At 40.4% G+C, this 16,255-nt stretch overlaps 1 protein-coding gene across 5 annotated transcripts in view; it reads right to left on the bottom strand.

The window, feature by feature from the left end:
* Window positions 1-16,255, bottom strand: part of gpat2 (glycerol-3-phosphate acyltransferase 2, mitochondrial) — a 104,546-nt gene that overhangs the window by 11,853 nt on the left and 76,438 nt on the right. For all 5 annotated transcript variants that reach the window (XR_003832865.1, XM_029440816.1, XM_029440815.1 and 2 more), the window contains 14 exons: window positions 16,132-16,202; window positions 15,911-16,021; window positions 15,395-15,517; window positions 13,337-13,436; window positions 11,703-11,836; window positions 11,387-11,483; window positions 8,625-8,804; window positions 6,711-6,809; window positions 5,956-6,038; window positions 3,678-3,808; window positions 3,496-3,566; window positions 3,073-3,233; window positions 2,827-2,930; window positions 648-832 (listed from right to left, as the gene is read on the bottom strand). Coding sequence is in view for 4 of the 5 variants with exons in the window: in XM_029440816.1 (XP_029296676.1) it covers window positions 648-832; window positions 2,827-2,930; window positions 3,073-3,233; window positions 3,496-3,566; window positions 3,678-3,808; window positions 5,956-6,038; window positions 6,711-6,809; window positions 8,625-8,804; window positions 11,387-11,483; window positions 11,703-11,836; window positions 13,337-13,436; window positions 15,395-15,517; window positions 15,911-16,021; window positions 16,132-16,202 (1,650 nt within the window). In the remaining variant the exon portion in view is untranslated. The remainder of the gene's footprint in view (window positions 1-647; window positions 833-2,826; window positions 2,931-3,072; window positions 3,234-3,495; window positions 3,567-3,677; window positions 3,809-5,955; window positions 6,039-6,710; window positions 6,810-8,624; window positions 8,805-11,386; window positions 11,484-11,702; window positions 11,837-13,336; window positions 13,437-15,394; window positions 15,518-15,910; window positions 16,022-16,131; window positions 16,203-16,255) is intronic.

Raw genomic sequence — 16,255 nt, 5'->3', positions numbered from 1 at the left:
AAGACAGAAAGAGGGAGAATATTTTGAGTTTTTGAATTCAGAGCAAGAAAGAGTGAGAGAGAATCGTTTACTTTTATTTATATCACATTATAGAAATCTTCCATTTCCAGCCTAATCTTCCTTAATACAAACTGGTCAGCTGAAAACAACACTCAGGCATCATGACTGCAGCTCCATGAAATCATTCACACATAGAGAGAGATAAAGATAAGATAAATGTGAAGAAAGGTTAGAGGCATATTCACATCTCTATGAAGTTCAGGGGGAGACAGCTGACAGAGAGCACGAGGTGAGCAGTAGCGACATAGCAAAGATCAGAGGAGGAGAATGAAAGCCGGCAGGAATAAGATACCAGGAGGGGTATTTTTCAGGGAGAAAAGAGGTGAGGAACACAGATGCAAGCAGAAGAGACAAGAAAGTGCAGCTGCCGAAATGAGAGCTGAGCAAACAGAGAAATGTAAGTCTGGCTCAGATTCTGAGCCCTTTAAGTCAGTCTGATGGAGCACGTACACACACACACAAAATTTAAAACCTCTCTCTGCCTGAGAGAGAGGCAGCCGAGCAGGATGAATGGATATTCAGCTCCATTAAACATCCATTGAATGAGACACACTGGGTGCGTGTGCGTGATATGAATTCATACTCACTGGCATGAAGCCCGGAGGCAGGAGATGGGAAAGCTGCAAGGCTCTCTCCGTCAGCTCGGACTGACAGAGCACCACATCAAACTCCATGTCACCGTTGACCTGCTCTCCGTCCACGCCGTCATTCCTCACTCTGCTGCTGACGCCACTGCCGACCACCTCGCACAGCATGGCCGACACCGCACACGCTAAGAACAAACACGCACATAAACTTTGGATTATTTGCTCTTCACACACACCGTGAGAAATCTAGTGTTTGATAATATAAGTAGGATCAAGGATTTCCGCCATTTACACAAGTTTTTTTGTATTTATTTATTTATACTTCGTATCCCTATTATCCTGCTTTCATGTGCTGGTGGGAAAGTCTTGACATCCAGATTGTTTGTGTCCCAGAACAGAGTCACAGATTCTTTCACAACATCAAACCTGAAAGAGAAACACTGAACATAAACCATTATGGAGGCTGGAGGAGATTTGAGTTTGAGTGTCTTAAAATGAGTAGATCTGCTATAATTTTACTTGTGTTGGAAAGTAACTAAGTACATTTACTCAAGTACTGTACTTAACTACAAGTTTGAGGTACTTTACTTTAGTATTTCCATTTTATGCTACTTTATATATTTCTACTTCACTCAAAGGCAAATATTGTGCTTTTTACTCCACTGCCTTTATTGGATACATTTAGTTACTGGTTACTTTGCGAATTCAGATTATTAATACAAAATATAAATCAGCTAATACATTTAGATGTATTATAGGTTCAGGTAAGACCTTACTGATCCCCAGGGATGAAAAAAATCAGCTGCTACACTAAAGTAATGTACACATTACTTCATCATTAATTAGAATAATATAATATAATATATGTTTCGGAAATGTATAATGAGTATTTTTACTTTTGATGTGCACTTTTACTTAAGTTGTGAATATTTCTACACTATGGTACAGCTACTTTTACTTAAGTGAAATATCTGAGTCATTCTTCCATTACTGGATGTTACACAACAAAATATCTCAATATAGCTCATTTAACATATTTACCACTCAAGGTTAGCATAACAAAGAGGCTTTCAGCAGCACAAAGCCCACCGCCCACCGCCCACCAGCGTCACTTCCTATACAACCAAAACAAGTCGTGAATGATGAATCATGCAGGCGAAGTCGCTTCCAAAAGACCATATTATTTTTTTTATTTCAGCAACAATGCTAAAACGTGGCTACAGTTTGTCTGCTAGCATAGCATCTAGAAACAAAACAGTACAACGTATTCAACAGGTGGCTCACGACTAGAACGGCAAAATCCCAAATGATGTTAATGATTGATGTTGAATGTTATAAAGATTAGGGAAACATTGTGGTTATGGAAAATAAAGTGTGCTCAGGGTCTAGTTATCTTAAAGCAACAACACTTGGTTAAGGCTCGCGTTAATAATGTCTCGTCTTACACAGGGACACTTTAGCAGGGAACTAATAACTGCCCAGTAGGAGGCTTGATTTTTAATTAGTTTAGATTTATGTATTCAGGGACGGCTAAAGACCAAGATGTCTTTTACAAATGAAACCTTAGTACAAATTACATATACATTCAACTGCTAGTTTATTAGGAACATCTAAATAAAATAATATAATGTAGCCTAATACAACAGTCCTGCTGTCTTTTTGGAGTTAAGAACAAGCTTTACATGATAAAAGAAAAGCCGAGTGTCACCTGGAGAAGGCCTGCTTTGGTTTAATCCGAGTCTCTCAGTTGAATAATGGTCTCGTATCACCCTTAAATGTCCTGCCTAACTCATTTATTACAGGTGTGGCACTTGATTTATCATCTCTATAACATATATGAAATCAGGAGACAATATCATGCAAGAACTTACAGAAGAAACAGAAACTGCCTCCTTCTTATGTTTAATGGATGTAAAACTGAGCTACTGCATGTAGTGGCCTTCTGCCACCACTCAAAGCTTAGCGTGCCTTAAACATTCAGAATATTAAGTACCCAAACTTTAAAAATGTCATGTTTCAAACTGATTTTGCATACTGACATGCCAACAGTCGGAGCCAAGGCCTCCCACAAAAAATAAGGCTCCTGTGGAACACAGGGTCCCAACATGATATTTAGGCTTAAATGTTATAGGAAACAGTTTGTCAGCTACACAAAATACATGCATGCCAAGTCACTCACCACCAACGGCTTCCAAAATAAAGGTGTGTGTGACGATCTGGGCCTGGAGGGTGAGGTGAAGTGTGGCAGCAAGAGAAGGACGGGGCACAATAAAAGGGTCTTTCCTACAGGGAGGCAGAAATGGACAATAATGGAGACAGACGCGTCACTGAAAGGGAAATTGGATTTTTGATAAGCCACACAAGTTTGCTATACAGCTCTTATCGATGGTCTTTCTTTTTCTTTTTTGACAGACAGAAAACCTACCGAGACGGCACTGCAGCTATGATGAGGTGAGGGGCCAGCAGAGAGAGGGAATAGTGGACAACCTCCTCTAAACTTCCCCCGAAACCGACGTCTTTGTTCCTGAACAAGAGTTCCTCCGTGAGCCAGACCACATCACGACACAGGGCAGAAGCACTTACACCCTGCGGAGGAGAAGGATGGAGAAGTTATGTTCTGAAATGAGACACGTGCATAAACCATCTGGTGACGTTAGTAAGGGACTGGTTGGTATGACTCAGAAAATCGCAGTCACACTCTAATAAAGTAGCACGGAAACCAATTCTGTTTATGAGCCTTTTGGAGTATTGAAGGATCTTTAGAGGAGCACAGGCAGATTTTTAACTCCGACAGCACCATGGGGAAGATTGCTCAGCAAACACACCAACACACGGATGATGCATGTACCTTGCGGTGTCTGTACAGCAAGAGACTAGACACCAGACTGGTGGACATCACGGCTGTGCAGGAGGCTGCAGCTAGACAAAGAGAACATGGAGATAATGCGGGGAAATTAGCATACCATTAAAACAAAAGCTTATTAAGACTTGTTTACAGGATTCAGCAGGGGAACATAATCCTGGACCTACAGAAGATGAGGTGAAGGATGACAGCGATGCTCAGATCTCTCTCTGCATCAATTGGCTCTTTCAGTTCAGATGCATAATGAGGAGAAGGCAGAAGCCACGACATTCTCCTCCGGCCAAACACACTATCAGCTCTTGAATAAAAGTGAGATGAGGAAAGAAGCATGTCAGGTATAATTTACAGAAATGTTATGCTAGGTTGAATCAACTGATTTATACTTTTTAAAGTTATAATCCTAAAGATTTTCATTAAGTCAAACCTAATATTTGATACTACTGTACTTGTAGCCTTTTAATTCAGCATTTACTTTCAGTGATAACTGCTCTATGACCCTTAAAGATTAGCAGGTATAGCTAATAGATCGATGAATGTGTGGATGGATTACCTCTCTATATAGTTGTTTTAACTGTTAGTGGTGGAGTTTACAAATCCCACGCTGGATTGAAGCGCAAATTAGCCTTACTGTTTACGGTTTCCTCTCTCTACACCGTATCACAGCTGTAGAAGTTACTGTTGATGGAAACCAAACATCCTGCTGATACTGCTTCACATTAAAAGCGTTCAACTGGCAAAACACGAGTTGCTTTATATTGTGTAGAAGACACAGGAAATGCAATGAATTTGCCACTTCAATTAGTGTTAACAGCAATCAATCAAAGATGCGTCCAAAAAGCAAAACATGGTCATTTTCAGCATTTTGTTGCATCAGTTTTACTGCTGGGAGCAAAGGAACAATAAGGAGCTGCCACAGTGAGCTGTTAGACTAATAGTTGCAACTCCAACTCCTCAGCAAGATTACCAACCTAACTGTATTATTCTGTTGTGTGGAAGACTACTACCCTGCGTATGATGAAAAACAACCAATTATTGTCTGCACTGTAAACAAATGGACTAGTTGCTCTTCTGCTGTATTTCTGACAAAGTAGACAACAGTGTCTGCTTCATTAAACCACACTTCCTGATACCACAAAATTAACCAGGACTGAGATCTTGAGGATTACAAATAAAATGACGGGTAACAGTCGGTAAACTTAAAAAAAAAGAAAAGAAATCCTCTGTTGGCCTTGTGCCATCAGAATGTGTTGCATGAAATTAGATTTATTGTCAAGGGAGTTGCATAACAAATCAAGGATAATTATTATTTGCTCCAGCTGGAAAAAAGGAAAGGCATCATTTAATTATATTACATGGACATTTTCAGTAATGATCAGTTCAATCTTATTACAACATTTGTGGCAAAGGAGAATGAAAATTAGCCGCATTTCCAGTTCTTAATGGCCATTATGAGACTTCAGCAGATGACACCATATTTCCGAGAAATAAAACTAACAAGTGTGGGTCTAATAACGCTGTAGACTCAGGCACTTTAAAGTGCATACAAGCGTAAAAAACAGCAGCGACATTGCTCAAAAATGGAGGTGTGTGCGATACCTTTTATGAGCCGCTTCTCTGAGACTTTTCTTGAGTGATAGGAGTATGTTATTCATGCGCTCTAGCTGTGTATGTGTGAGGAAGATACACAGAAGTGTATCAGAGAGAGTGTCATATCTGGCTCTGGTAATACACCTGTCCAACAGACAGTAGCATTGTTCATCTCAAAACAACGACTAAATAAACTGCGAGTGTGTGCTCCTCTGGAAAATAAGTGTTTGCATGTGAGGACTTTTAATTTTCATTAAAGCAGTCATCACAGTCCCTGCATTTTTTATACATGGGAAGACAAAAGAGGCTTCAAACGCTGAGACTTCAGCAGCTAAGCAGAATGAGTGAGCATGGCAGAGACACAGTGTTAAGTACCGGAGAATGTTAATGATGTAGAGATACACAAAGAACTAAAACTGCTCACATGCTGATAACAATCCAATCCAACGATCACTTGCCATCTATTTCACTCGTGCTGGGTTTTTTTTCTGCATCCGGCTCTCTCAGAAGAATTAAACACATGAAGGGAGAAGCCACTTTGCTCGTCAGAAGCCAAGCAGAGATTGAGCAAGGATGTTGTTTTTTTTCTCTCTGTTATCTTTTTCACTGGCAGACTGTGTAATGTCGATGGTAATTGGACCGAGTCTAAGAGGATGAAAACTCTCATCAGAGCTTGCATCGTGTCTGTGCCAGATTCAAGATTTAGTGGAAAGTTTATCTTCAAAGTTTAAGAGAAAGTAACTTTTCAATTTCACAGATGTTAGATAAAACACAATCCAAATCTGTATTGTGGTTTGTCTGCATACAGTATACACAGTCACTTGTGCATGCAGGCATGTACACAGGTGGTTTGATTACCTGTGGTTGAGGATAACAGGCAGCAGCAGGTCCTGCAGAGGGAGCCATTCATCTACTCTGCACATTCCTGACTCGCACATCTCCTACACACAAACACGGATGCACACATTGCTGCAAAGTACAATCTCTAAATCATTCAATATTCATGCTCTGGTAAACCAAGTGAAGAAAATTCTTGTGCAATAAAACATTTAATTCCAACTATTATTGCTGCAGCCCATTTCTCTGTTATTATCGCCATGTGATAACCTTCAGTTCCATTTAGTTGGCAGTTTATTATGTACACCCAGACAACATTCCTGAAATAATCATTTTCTTCAGTTCAATTTCATTTTTTAAATATTATGGTAGTAAATATGCATGAAAGAAATACAACATGGTGATTCTTTGAGAAGCTGGACTCAAACCTGAACATGCTGTCTCCAAGCAAATGACCCATCAGTGGCCTCCAGTCAGTATTGAGTCCTTTTTCTTTTGTTTGAAGTCACCGAAGTTGTCTTACAATCTTCCCACTGTTCTTCACCCAAAAATGTTGGAATCACAATGCCTAATATTGTATGCCATTTTATTATTCAATTAAAGGTAAGTATATTTATAAAGCCCAAAATCACAACAACTCAAACCCACTTTAAGTCTATGATGATGTGTCAAATGTAGCTATTGCTTCATTTTAAAGGGTTACCAGCCAAAATGTTGGGCACCGCTTCTGTAATTTATGAGAAGGTCTTTAATGATATATGCTTTCTGCTGTGCACCTTGAGAGAAAAGGGCTGAGCGAGGTGGATCCTCACACTTCCTTCTGGTCTCCTCCAGAGTAGAGACCACAGCCACCGCAACAAAGAGCTGAAGCAGACCTGTGAGGACATGTAACACACACACACAATCACAAGAGTGATATATACAGAGAGTTAGCAATTGTATCATAATGAGACCTTGCCTTTAGGAGGGACATTACAGCAGCAATACCACTAATGAGAAGGATCTACGAGGAGCACTGAGATGAATAGCCAGTCTGAGTGATGGTACCAGAACTGTGTGTTCAGTACTGTGTGTGGGAGACAAAACAAAATGATGTAGGGAGGACCTTATTATGGCAATTAACCAAAAGCATCACCCACTCTCCAGTACTGTCTCAAAGTGCAGATAATAGAGGGCAAGACTAATGGAGAGCAAAGTTGTGAAACAACTTTCAAAGCTGCACTCTGGATAATCAATGGTGAACTAGTTTTCCCTCTGAACCAGGACACTGACACCTCCACCAAGGCCAATAGTGCATTCACCTGCTCCTCCGAGGGTCCCATTTCCCGAAATGGGAAGTAGTTCTTGCAGTACTGTATTGCTCAGAGTGTTTAAACAACACTGATAGCTCCAGTTGTTTTTTTGTCTTGAGGGGGCGTTCACGTGAACTTTCTCAGTTGGGAACTAATCATTTTTCCAATGATTCCGACACCACATGAATGCAGCACAAACGCCCATTTGCAATGTTAACAAAAGTAAAATATAATTTGTGTATCCGTCGCGTGATGCGAATGCGCTCCTAAATGTAATGGGTTCTTCCTTGGCCCGTGCCACACCGCTTCACCGAGTTTCATGAAAATCCAAAAACCTAACCTCCTTCAGAATCAGAAATCCTTTATTTGTTCCACGACGGGGAAATTTACGTTGTTACAGCAAAGAGCAAGAGAGTGAAGTGGCGAGTAACAATTAAATAGAATAAAATACAGTAACAGTAATATAAGTACAGAGTCATTGGAAAGAATTGTAAGAGTGAATATTGCACATGAGAATGGTAATTGCACACAGTGTTGGAATAGACTTTTCTTGGTGTGGTGGTCTACCAGGGGCCGTGGTGATTGTACAGTCTGACCGCTGCAGGAAGAAAGGACCTACGATATCTCTCCATGAGACACCGCGGGTGAAGCAGCCTGTCACTGAAGGAGCTGCACAGTGCGGACAAAGTGTCCTGGAGGGGGGGGGACATGTTGGCGGAGGTAATAATGTTGCTATAAATGAGCAAGGTGTATTGTGGTATGTGTAGGGTTTTTTCTAAATTGTATTTCCATATTTGTAGTTTTATGATACTGAAAGCTGTATCTTTGAACTACACTGATGCAAAGTAGGGACAAGAGCAAATTAGCAATAGTTATACACTCATTATTTTCATGCTCTTTATGTGAACTAGCCTATGTTAAATCTTCCCTATCAAGTAAAATAAATTCAATTCAATAAATTAAGTATTATTAACGGATGTTGTAACTCGTAGTTATTCCTTTTCTATTCTCCTATTTGGGGGATAACCATGCTCTGAGGAGATTTGTAGAGATATTTCACATTCTCTGGAAGTGAAAGTGACACTCAATTAAAAAACGTATGCATCATGTCTGTGTGTTGAGATTTAAGACCTTGTTGAAAAGAAGTATGATGTTTGACACAAAGTCCAGCAGTCAGACTGTTGATAACTAACTTCCTTTTGCTTTTATTACACCAGCATGCATCTGTCCCTTTCACCTCACGCAGCAGCTTTGCCTCAAGTCTTTCCCTCTGTGACCCCTCTGGGGAGGCGTCACTCACAGTTCGAAAGCCCCCGAGCTAAACTAAACTTGCTCACAGGGCTCTAAACGGGTGGTGTTAGTGTGTGCTTGCAAGTATGTGTGTTTATATGCATCCACCTGAGTGTTGGTCTTTGGCACACAATCGTAGGAGATGCCCACAGGGACCAGACTGACATCGGGGACAGATCCTTCTTTGATGAGTTGTCTGATGCGAGCCAGCCACTGGCCTCCCTGGCCAGACTCCGCTGACACACCAACACTTATCGCCTGACCCTCATGTAGCAGCTCACGTACCAGCTGAGGAGGGAGGAGAGAGATCAAGGCAGAGACAAAGGTCTGAACAGTCTTGGCAGTAAGGGAGCAATTAACATAAAATGCCTGTCGTGCATTTCTAAAATATACATAAGCAAACTAGCGAACTTGACCTTGGAGGGAATAGAAACAGGCAGGAAAACAGAGTGAGGAGGTCAGCACAGAGAAGTCAAAAGAATAAAGAGCAGAATTAAAAAAGGGACTGAGGGGGACGCTTCATGACATTCAGAGATACTTCCCTACCCCAAGTACTGTTTTCACCTTACAGACAAGGGAAATTCAATTACCATTGAGCCGCAGCTCAGCAGGCCTACACTCAATAAACAAAAAAGGTCTATTAACATTGAAATAAACCAATAAACAAGCCTGCTTTCACACGCACAGCCAATATGCTTACTCACATAAATGATCAAGGAAAAAAACAAACTACTTGCTGTGTCGCACATAAACAACCTGTTTATGTTCCACTGTGGCTGTAGTCTTGTTGATTAATGCCAGACTCATTTTATTGAGCTGAATAGCGCAATATTGATCTTAATAAAGTCAGTAACTCTTCCACGTGAAATTTGTCTTTAGGCAAACTCATACAAAGCACAAAACAGCTACTGTGTTAGATATAAAGACAGGAAGATATGAACGATGTTAACGAAGTGTTGATCATTGATACAAAATCAAGTAAATAGGAACACAGCATTAGGGAGAGTATAAAGATGGTACTGGAGGAAAGTGTGATAGTTACAAAAGAGGAGAGAGACATTATTACAAACCACATAAATCTTCAAAATATGGCCAAAAAAATACAAATTACCGTCTTATAAAAATAGAAGCAACCTGCTCAGACCTGCCAAGCTCACACAATCAAACCAACCACTATTCTTCTCGTTTCTCCGCCCTCTTCCTCATTGCTTTGTCACTCCAGCCAACTCCAAAGCTGCAATCTCTGTAGAAAAACCCTTTGGTAATTTTGAGAATGAATAGAGAGTGTGATGAGGGCGGGGGAATGAGGGAGAGGGGGGAAAAGACAGGTTTCTGATTGAGGAGCTGCCTGAGATAACACTCCACCGTGGAGAGCAATGAAAAGTGTGTGTATGTGAGAGAGTATGAATTGAACCGAAATGCACAAATGCTAAACAGCCAAATTACAGGTATCTTTTGCTTACCCTGCAATTTTATACAATTACCTGCTGTTTGTAAGGGTTTTTTCAGCACAATGCATTAGCAACGTGTTTTCTGATTCGTTGCCCAGTGCTTTGTTCCCATCTACTAGTAAACAGACCATTTTTAGGTTCACAGTCGCAGCTAATGACATGCTGCTCCAATTGTCAGGCTGGAAAGATTTGTACCAAAAGGGTGTATTTTTGGTTGGTGACTCTCAGTTAAGGGTACACAAATTAGCTTTTGACTTTTGAAGGCGGCATTTGCATATGTGTAAACTGTTGTTAAAAGTCTTCTGTGGCTCAGGAGTGCGGGAGTTACTGTCATTTAAACACATTTTAATTGGAAACACCATGTCTGTCTTTGGTAGGTTTTTGGTGGGAAGAAGTGGGCATCACTATCTACAAGCTCCAATCAAGGCTAATGGCTAACTTAGCTAATTTAGCATGCTAACCGGCTAAACATAAATTGTAAACATGTGAATGGTAAATTAGAAAAAGCTTTTCTAGCTCTTTTATTCCACTCAAATCACTTTTTACAAATATGCACACACACACACACACACACACACACACACACACACACACACTCACACATCCTTGGCCATGCCTTCGGGAGCAATTTGGGGATCAGTATCTTGACCAAGGACACTTTGACATGTTGACTGCAGGGGCCGGAAATCGAACCACCTGGTGGATGACCACTCTACCTCGTGAGCACAGCTGCCCCATATTTACATAGTAGATATTAACTGCTGAACATCAGCATGTTAGTATTCAGGGCATAGCGCTGCTGTGATTAAGTGCAGAGCCATTAGTATGGTTGGAGACTCTTACATTTACATTTGTCATTGAGCAGACGCTCTTATCCAGAGCGACTTACAGTGAACCAACTACAGGGACAGTCCGCCTGGAGCAACTCAGGGTTAAGCACCTTGTTCAGGGGTACAATGGTGGCAGCCTGGTATTGAACTCACAACCTTCCAGTGTTCTATTTGGAAGCCGCACCCAATGACGAGCAAACTTTTGTGTTTGGGCGTTCATTTTTACTTTAGACATCAGAAACGGCCGTCACCCCGAATACTGCCACATCCTACCTCATCTTAAAACCTTCAAAACACATCAAGCTGCCTTCACATGTTAGGAAATGTAATCTTCGCTCACCGCGAGGTAGAGCGCAGAGCATTGCGGTGAGAAAAGCAAGTTAGTTTTGTTTCTATGGTTACCTCCCCTGCTTGCCTGTGCCGCTTCATACTGCTGTTATCTCATTGGTTGCGCTTTGAAAAGGTCAGCGTTTAATAATAATTGAACTAATTTGAACTTTTTTCTCAATTTCGAGCGATAGGAAAACAACGGCAAAGCCAGCGCAGAGCAGTTTTACCACTGATCATGTGAAGGCAGCTCAAGACTTACGGAAGTCATGACAGGTGAGTGCAGACTGTCCATCTCAGCTTCCTGCTCAGTCAGTGCAGGTGGCAGGAGGAGCACACCTACTTTCTGCAGGATTGATCTAAAGGATAAACATAGGATACTGTATCTCAGGCATAACTAGTTTAATTTAGGAAGCTTGGAGTGATAATGCGTCTTCACACTGTTATGGTGCTCTAAATTAAAGTGACAAATTCAGCTAATCATGTCATCTTGTGTCTGAACGCATTGTTTGCAGTGAAAGATACTGTATGTTATTACATTTATGCTTCTATGTGGGTTTATGTGTGTATGACTGTACCTTATGGAGGAGCTGTTAATGTGGAGCGGACAAACAGTGTATGGGACTCTCAGGTTGTGACACAAGAGCACCAGAGGGATGAGAGCAGAGTCCACGACGCTCTGACGCATATACACATAAACCAGCAGAGATCCCTGAATTACAGAACAAAAAGAGCTTTAGATAAACATTCTTCACATTGTCATTCATTATGGCAAACAATGGTGGATTGGGCAGAGGTGGCGCATGGATTAGGAGAGCGTTTCTGTGGCTTCATATTCAATCAATATTATAATCTAGCTGTACAAGCTTCAGCAAAAACCAGCAGGGAGACAAAATTGCACAATCTTAATATTTTTAGACTCTAATAGTTAAGAAAGGCAGAGATTAAGGTTATACGTGGGGAGTATGTTTAAGTGACTATGTACTGTAGAGGGTGACATAACATAAGTATGTTGTTTGAAGGTCAGCAACAGCTGTTATTCTGTATCATGTGGCCCACCCTATCTTTTAAGTAGTATTGCTAGTATTGAAGATCTACTACGGCAAACTCAATGATAATGTCTATCGAGTGAAGTCAAAGCAGACAGATGAAAAAGGATTGTACTTTTGTGGATATGATCCTGCCACTGCAGTAAAAAAAGTAATAAGGTTCCCAATAAAAACATGCATGTAGTCGATATACAGCTTTTATTACTTTTATTTTTACAGTCTTTATCTTTTTTTTATCTGACTGGCAAATCTATCCCCAAAATCTCAAAGGACTCTCAGTGTTACTGGTTTATCAATGTCTGAGGTTACAATGGTTATCATGGTTACAATGACATCATACACATTTGTGTTTAATCTCTAAATGTGTCTGTACACAGTACAGAGTAAATAAAACCGTTACTTAGATAAAGAAATGTAAGTCAGACGGTGAGTCACATGAAATCTCTCGGTATACTAATTTATGTGTAAAATAAATCTGAGAAAATAGACTAAATGCATTTGGGCAAATAATGCATGCTGACACTTTTCACATGGTGTAACGTAACCTTGAATATGCACCGACAACCAGCTGAAAACCACAAGCATCACTTGACTAATGTCCCGGTGGGTTTGCCTTCATTTATCTAATAGATTGCATTTCAGTGAGATTGGAAATAAAGATATAGTTCACTGGATTAATTCATTCCCATCTTAAACCCTGACTCAGACTTATTTACTTGTAACTATTTAGTCAACCATGTTATTAGAGTTGTGTAGAATTTAGTTTAAAGAAAGAAACAGTATAATAACAGTTTAAAAATGTATAAAAAGGCTTGTAGTAAAAGTAAAAGAGACTTGAAGATGAACTTTCAGGTATTTTTTATAGACTTAAAAAGGAACATTTACTTCACTGAAAAATATTCTTGTATATTGTTTTTTTAACCTTGAAATGTTGCGTAGGAGATGTGAACATATGGGGCTGTAGCTGTTTACAATCTCATTAAATGGCTGAGCACATCCTCAGTGTGGATGTGTGTGGAGCCAAAACATCATATTAGCATCTGTGTTGCAGGACGAGTTGACACCCTTTGGGGTATCAGTTTATGGTAGCACATTTAATCTTCTGTGAATAAAAAAGTAAGTACATTTCAACTGCATATGTGTGTGTTTATAGACACTTGCACCTCTTGTGAGGCTCTGTGCAAAGCCGGCAGATGGTTGAGGTTAACTTGAATACTGCCAAACACGGAGGAAAACATCTTCAGCAGCACCCAGCTCAGGAATCTAGCCAGGAGAGGATAGGGGGTGGAGAGATGTATAGAAAGAAGGAGAAAGAAAATTATGACCGGAGATAAAGAAGAGAGGGGAACAATGTACACAAGAGAATAATAGACGGATAGAGATAGGTTAAGAAATAGTCGGTAATAACATAATGCAAAGCTTTAGAAAAGACATTGAAGCGGGAGTAAAGTGTGAAAACATGTAAACAAGATAGATGGGAGTGAGACGACGTGGGGATAAGAAGGATAAGGATGAGAAAGAAACTGATGACATAAGGAAGAAGCAAAACAAAAAGCGATAAAGAAGAGTGTGTGAGGGTGACAGCAGTGGATAGAGATGGGGGCCAAGGCTGTAAATGAGGGAGAGGGAGAGAGAAATAAAGAACAAAGACAGTACAGGGCATATTTTGAAGAGAGATTCCTAAGATAAAAGAAAGCCTAAAAAGTATATACGTATATACATAAAATAAATAAAAAGAGAAATCTATAAGTTTTCACACCTTTCACACATTTGCAGAAATCTATTACTTTCTGTGGCAACAGGAACAGGCTCTTAAAAACCTGACAGAGTCATAACACACCATTTCAATTTAAAAATAAAACACACATCTTTCCCCCGGGAGCAATCGAAGTGTGTTGCATGACCACAACTGTCAGTCATCTTGAACAGCTTGTTGACTCACTGATGGATAGTCATGCACCAGTCATAAAACATTAACAATCTGACGTCCATGTCTACAATGAGTATGTAAACCATTTATGTGCTTCTCTTCCAGGTTGCACCAGGTTTAGAAAGCAGTGCCTAGTGTTTCTTTTCTTTGTCAAAAGAAAGGGGCCATTTTTGTTTTTGTTTTCTGAACAGACAATATTATTTGACTGGAAGTAAGAAAGAAAATCTAAATCACTGAGCCTCAAACTCACACTATCACTGAGAAAAAGCTAAATATTCAACTATGTAGAAAACTGTTCCAAAATAAATCAGGTTATTTTCATATTCCTGATTGATTTGGGCGCCTATTGTGTGCCGTTTTGTTCTGAATTTGCTACACATATTATTCTCGCCTTCATTGGCTTCTTCTCCACAGCAACGGCAGCTGATGCCCTTGGGTTTGGAAGTACTTTGGAAGTATAAGGCTGACAGTATTCTGTACTTATTGTCAACAAATCCCGTGGAAAGATCAAGGCCAAAAGTTGTTCTCTATAAACAATCGAAATTCTCCAGCCTTCCTGTTGCTCTCAGCCCCAAGCCCATATGTTCTTACTGAAGATGTAAAGCTTTAAAAACAAGTCAAGAGTATAACTTACCCTAAAACATCTGGGGTGCGCTGTATTTTATAAACACACATTACTCAAACAGTGAGTATTTATGGCAGATTGGCAGCAAGATGGTGTATGAGCCTTTGTTCACCGTACTGAAAAAACATGTCAGTCAGTGCAACAGTGTGGCTCACTGATGTGTTTTAATAGTATTTGGACAACAATAGAGGCACATATGAACAGAAAGGCTACACAGAAAACACTTGTTGTTGGTTTGGTCTTTTTCATTAGATTTGTTGACAAAGAGAAAAATCTAGAATATTTCAAGTTTGGATTTAGTTTGTTATGTGACAGTTTCGTTTGAAATGTTGTTGAAATCGCGGGGTGCCTTGATGTCTTAATGTGTTTTTACTGCATTTATGTTTCATATTTGTTGTTTGTATTCTGCAAAGGGAATTTTCTCTTGAGGGACAACACAGATACTGAACTGAAACACTGAGATACTGCTTCAATAACACTGATCATTTAGAATATATCCTATTTATTTCTTGTTACTTCTAAGTATAAATGGTTGCATAGTGCAGCTTTAAATCAATATAATATGTCAAGTATGTATTTAATAAAGAAACAATAAACAGCCATCTTTGAACCTCGCCCATCGGCCCATCGGCCCACACACACACACACACACACACGCACACGCACCGTAAGAGGCCAGGGGAGATGCAGGTGTTAAGGAGGGGGAGGAATGGTGAGAGGTGGTTGAGTTCCCCTCGGCTGTCACTCCCCTCAGGCACTTTATGCTCTGTTGTGAGTGCCTCCTTCACACTGAAACCGATGGTCACAGGACAGCAGGGTTAAAACATCACAAAGCCTCTTTTGTGCTGCATGCAGACAAACACCCGCTTTGCAGTAAGACAACAACATCCCTGAGTAAAGAGGTTACATAAAGGTTAAACTCAATTACACCGAAGGAGAGAAAACAACAGATACAAACTAAAGACTAGGTGATAGGGAAACTGTGACGACAGTCCCAAGTTATCCCATTTCCTTTCATTCACTCTGCACAGACCCCATGATGGCCTCCATTTTCTGGATCTTTGTTTGTGTCTCTTATCTCCTCTCCTTCTTTCTCTTTCCTTCTCTCCAGAACTTCATTTTCTGTATCTCTGCCTCTCATTTATTTACTCTACTCCTCTCCTCGTCAATCCCCTCAGGTACCTGTTGCTCTGACAGACTCTCTCCAATCTGTTGCTAACAGGACTCGCATAAACCTTGCACCCACTCAGAAACAGTGCGCCGCACACCCTCCGCACCAGCCAGCCTCGATACCTACGATACAAAACACACAATGCAGAGGCAGAAGATGTGCACGGGTGAGTGTCTTTGGACTGGGACATTTGAAATGTTGTTTACCTGAATACTGTAGATATAATCAATACCTGGTGTGTGTCTCGTTGACACTCAGCAGGTTGTGAAAGCCAAGGGAAGAGTTTTGTCCGAGCTTCTTCCGCTACTCCATGACAGAAAAACACACACAGATGACTGAGTTTCAACATCGACCCA

This window comes from Cottoperca gobio, chromosome 9, assembly GCF_900634415.1.
Source record: "Cottoperca gobio chromosome 9, fCotGob3.1, whole genome shotgun sequence".
NCBI lineage: Eukaryota > Metazoa > Chordata > Actinopteri > Perciformes > Bovichtidae > Cottoperca > Cottoperca gobio.
The sequence above is the reverse complement of the archived record's forward strand: the minus strand, read 5'-3'. Positions and strand labels throughout refer to the sequence as shown.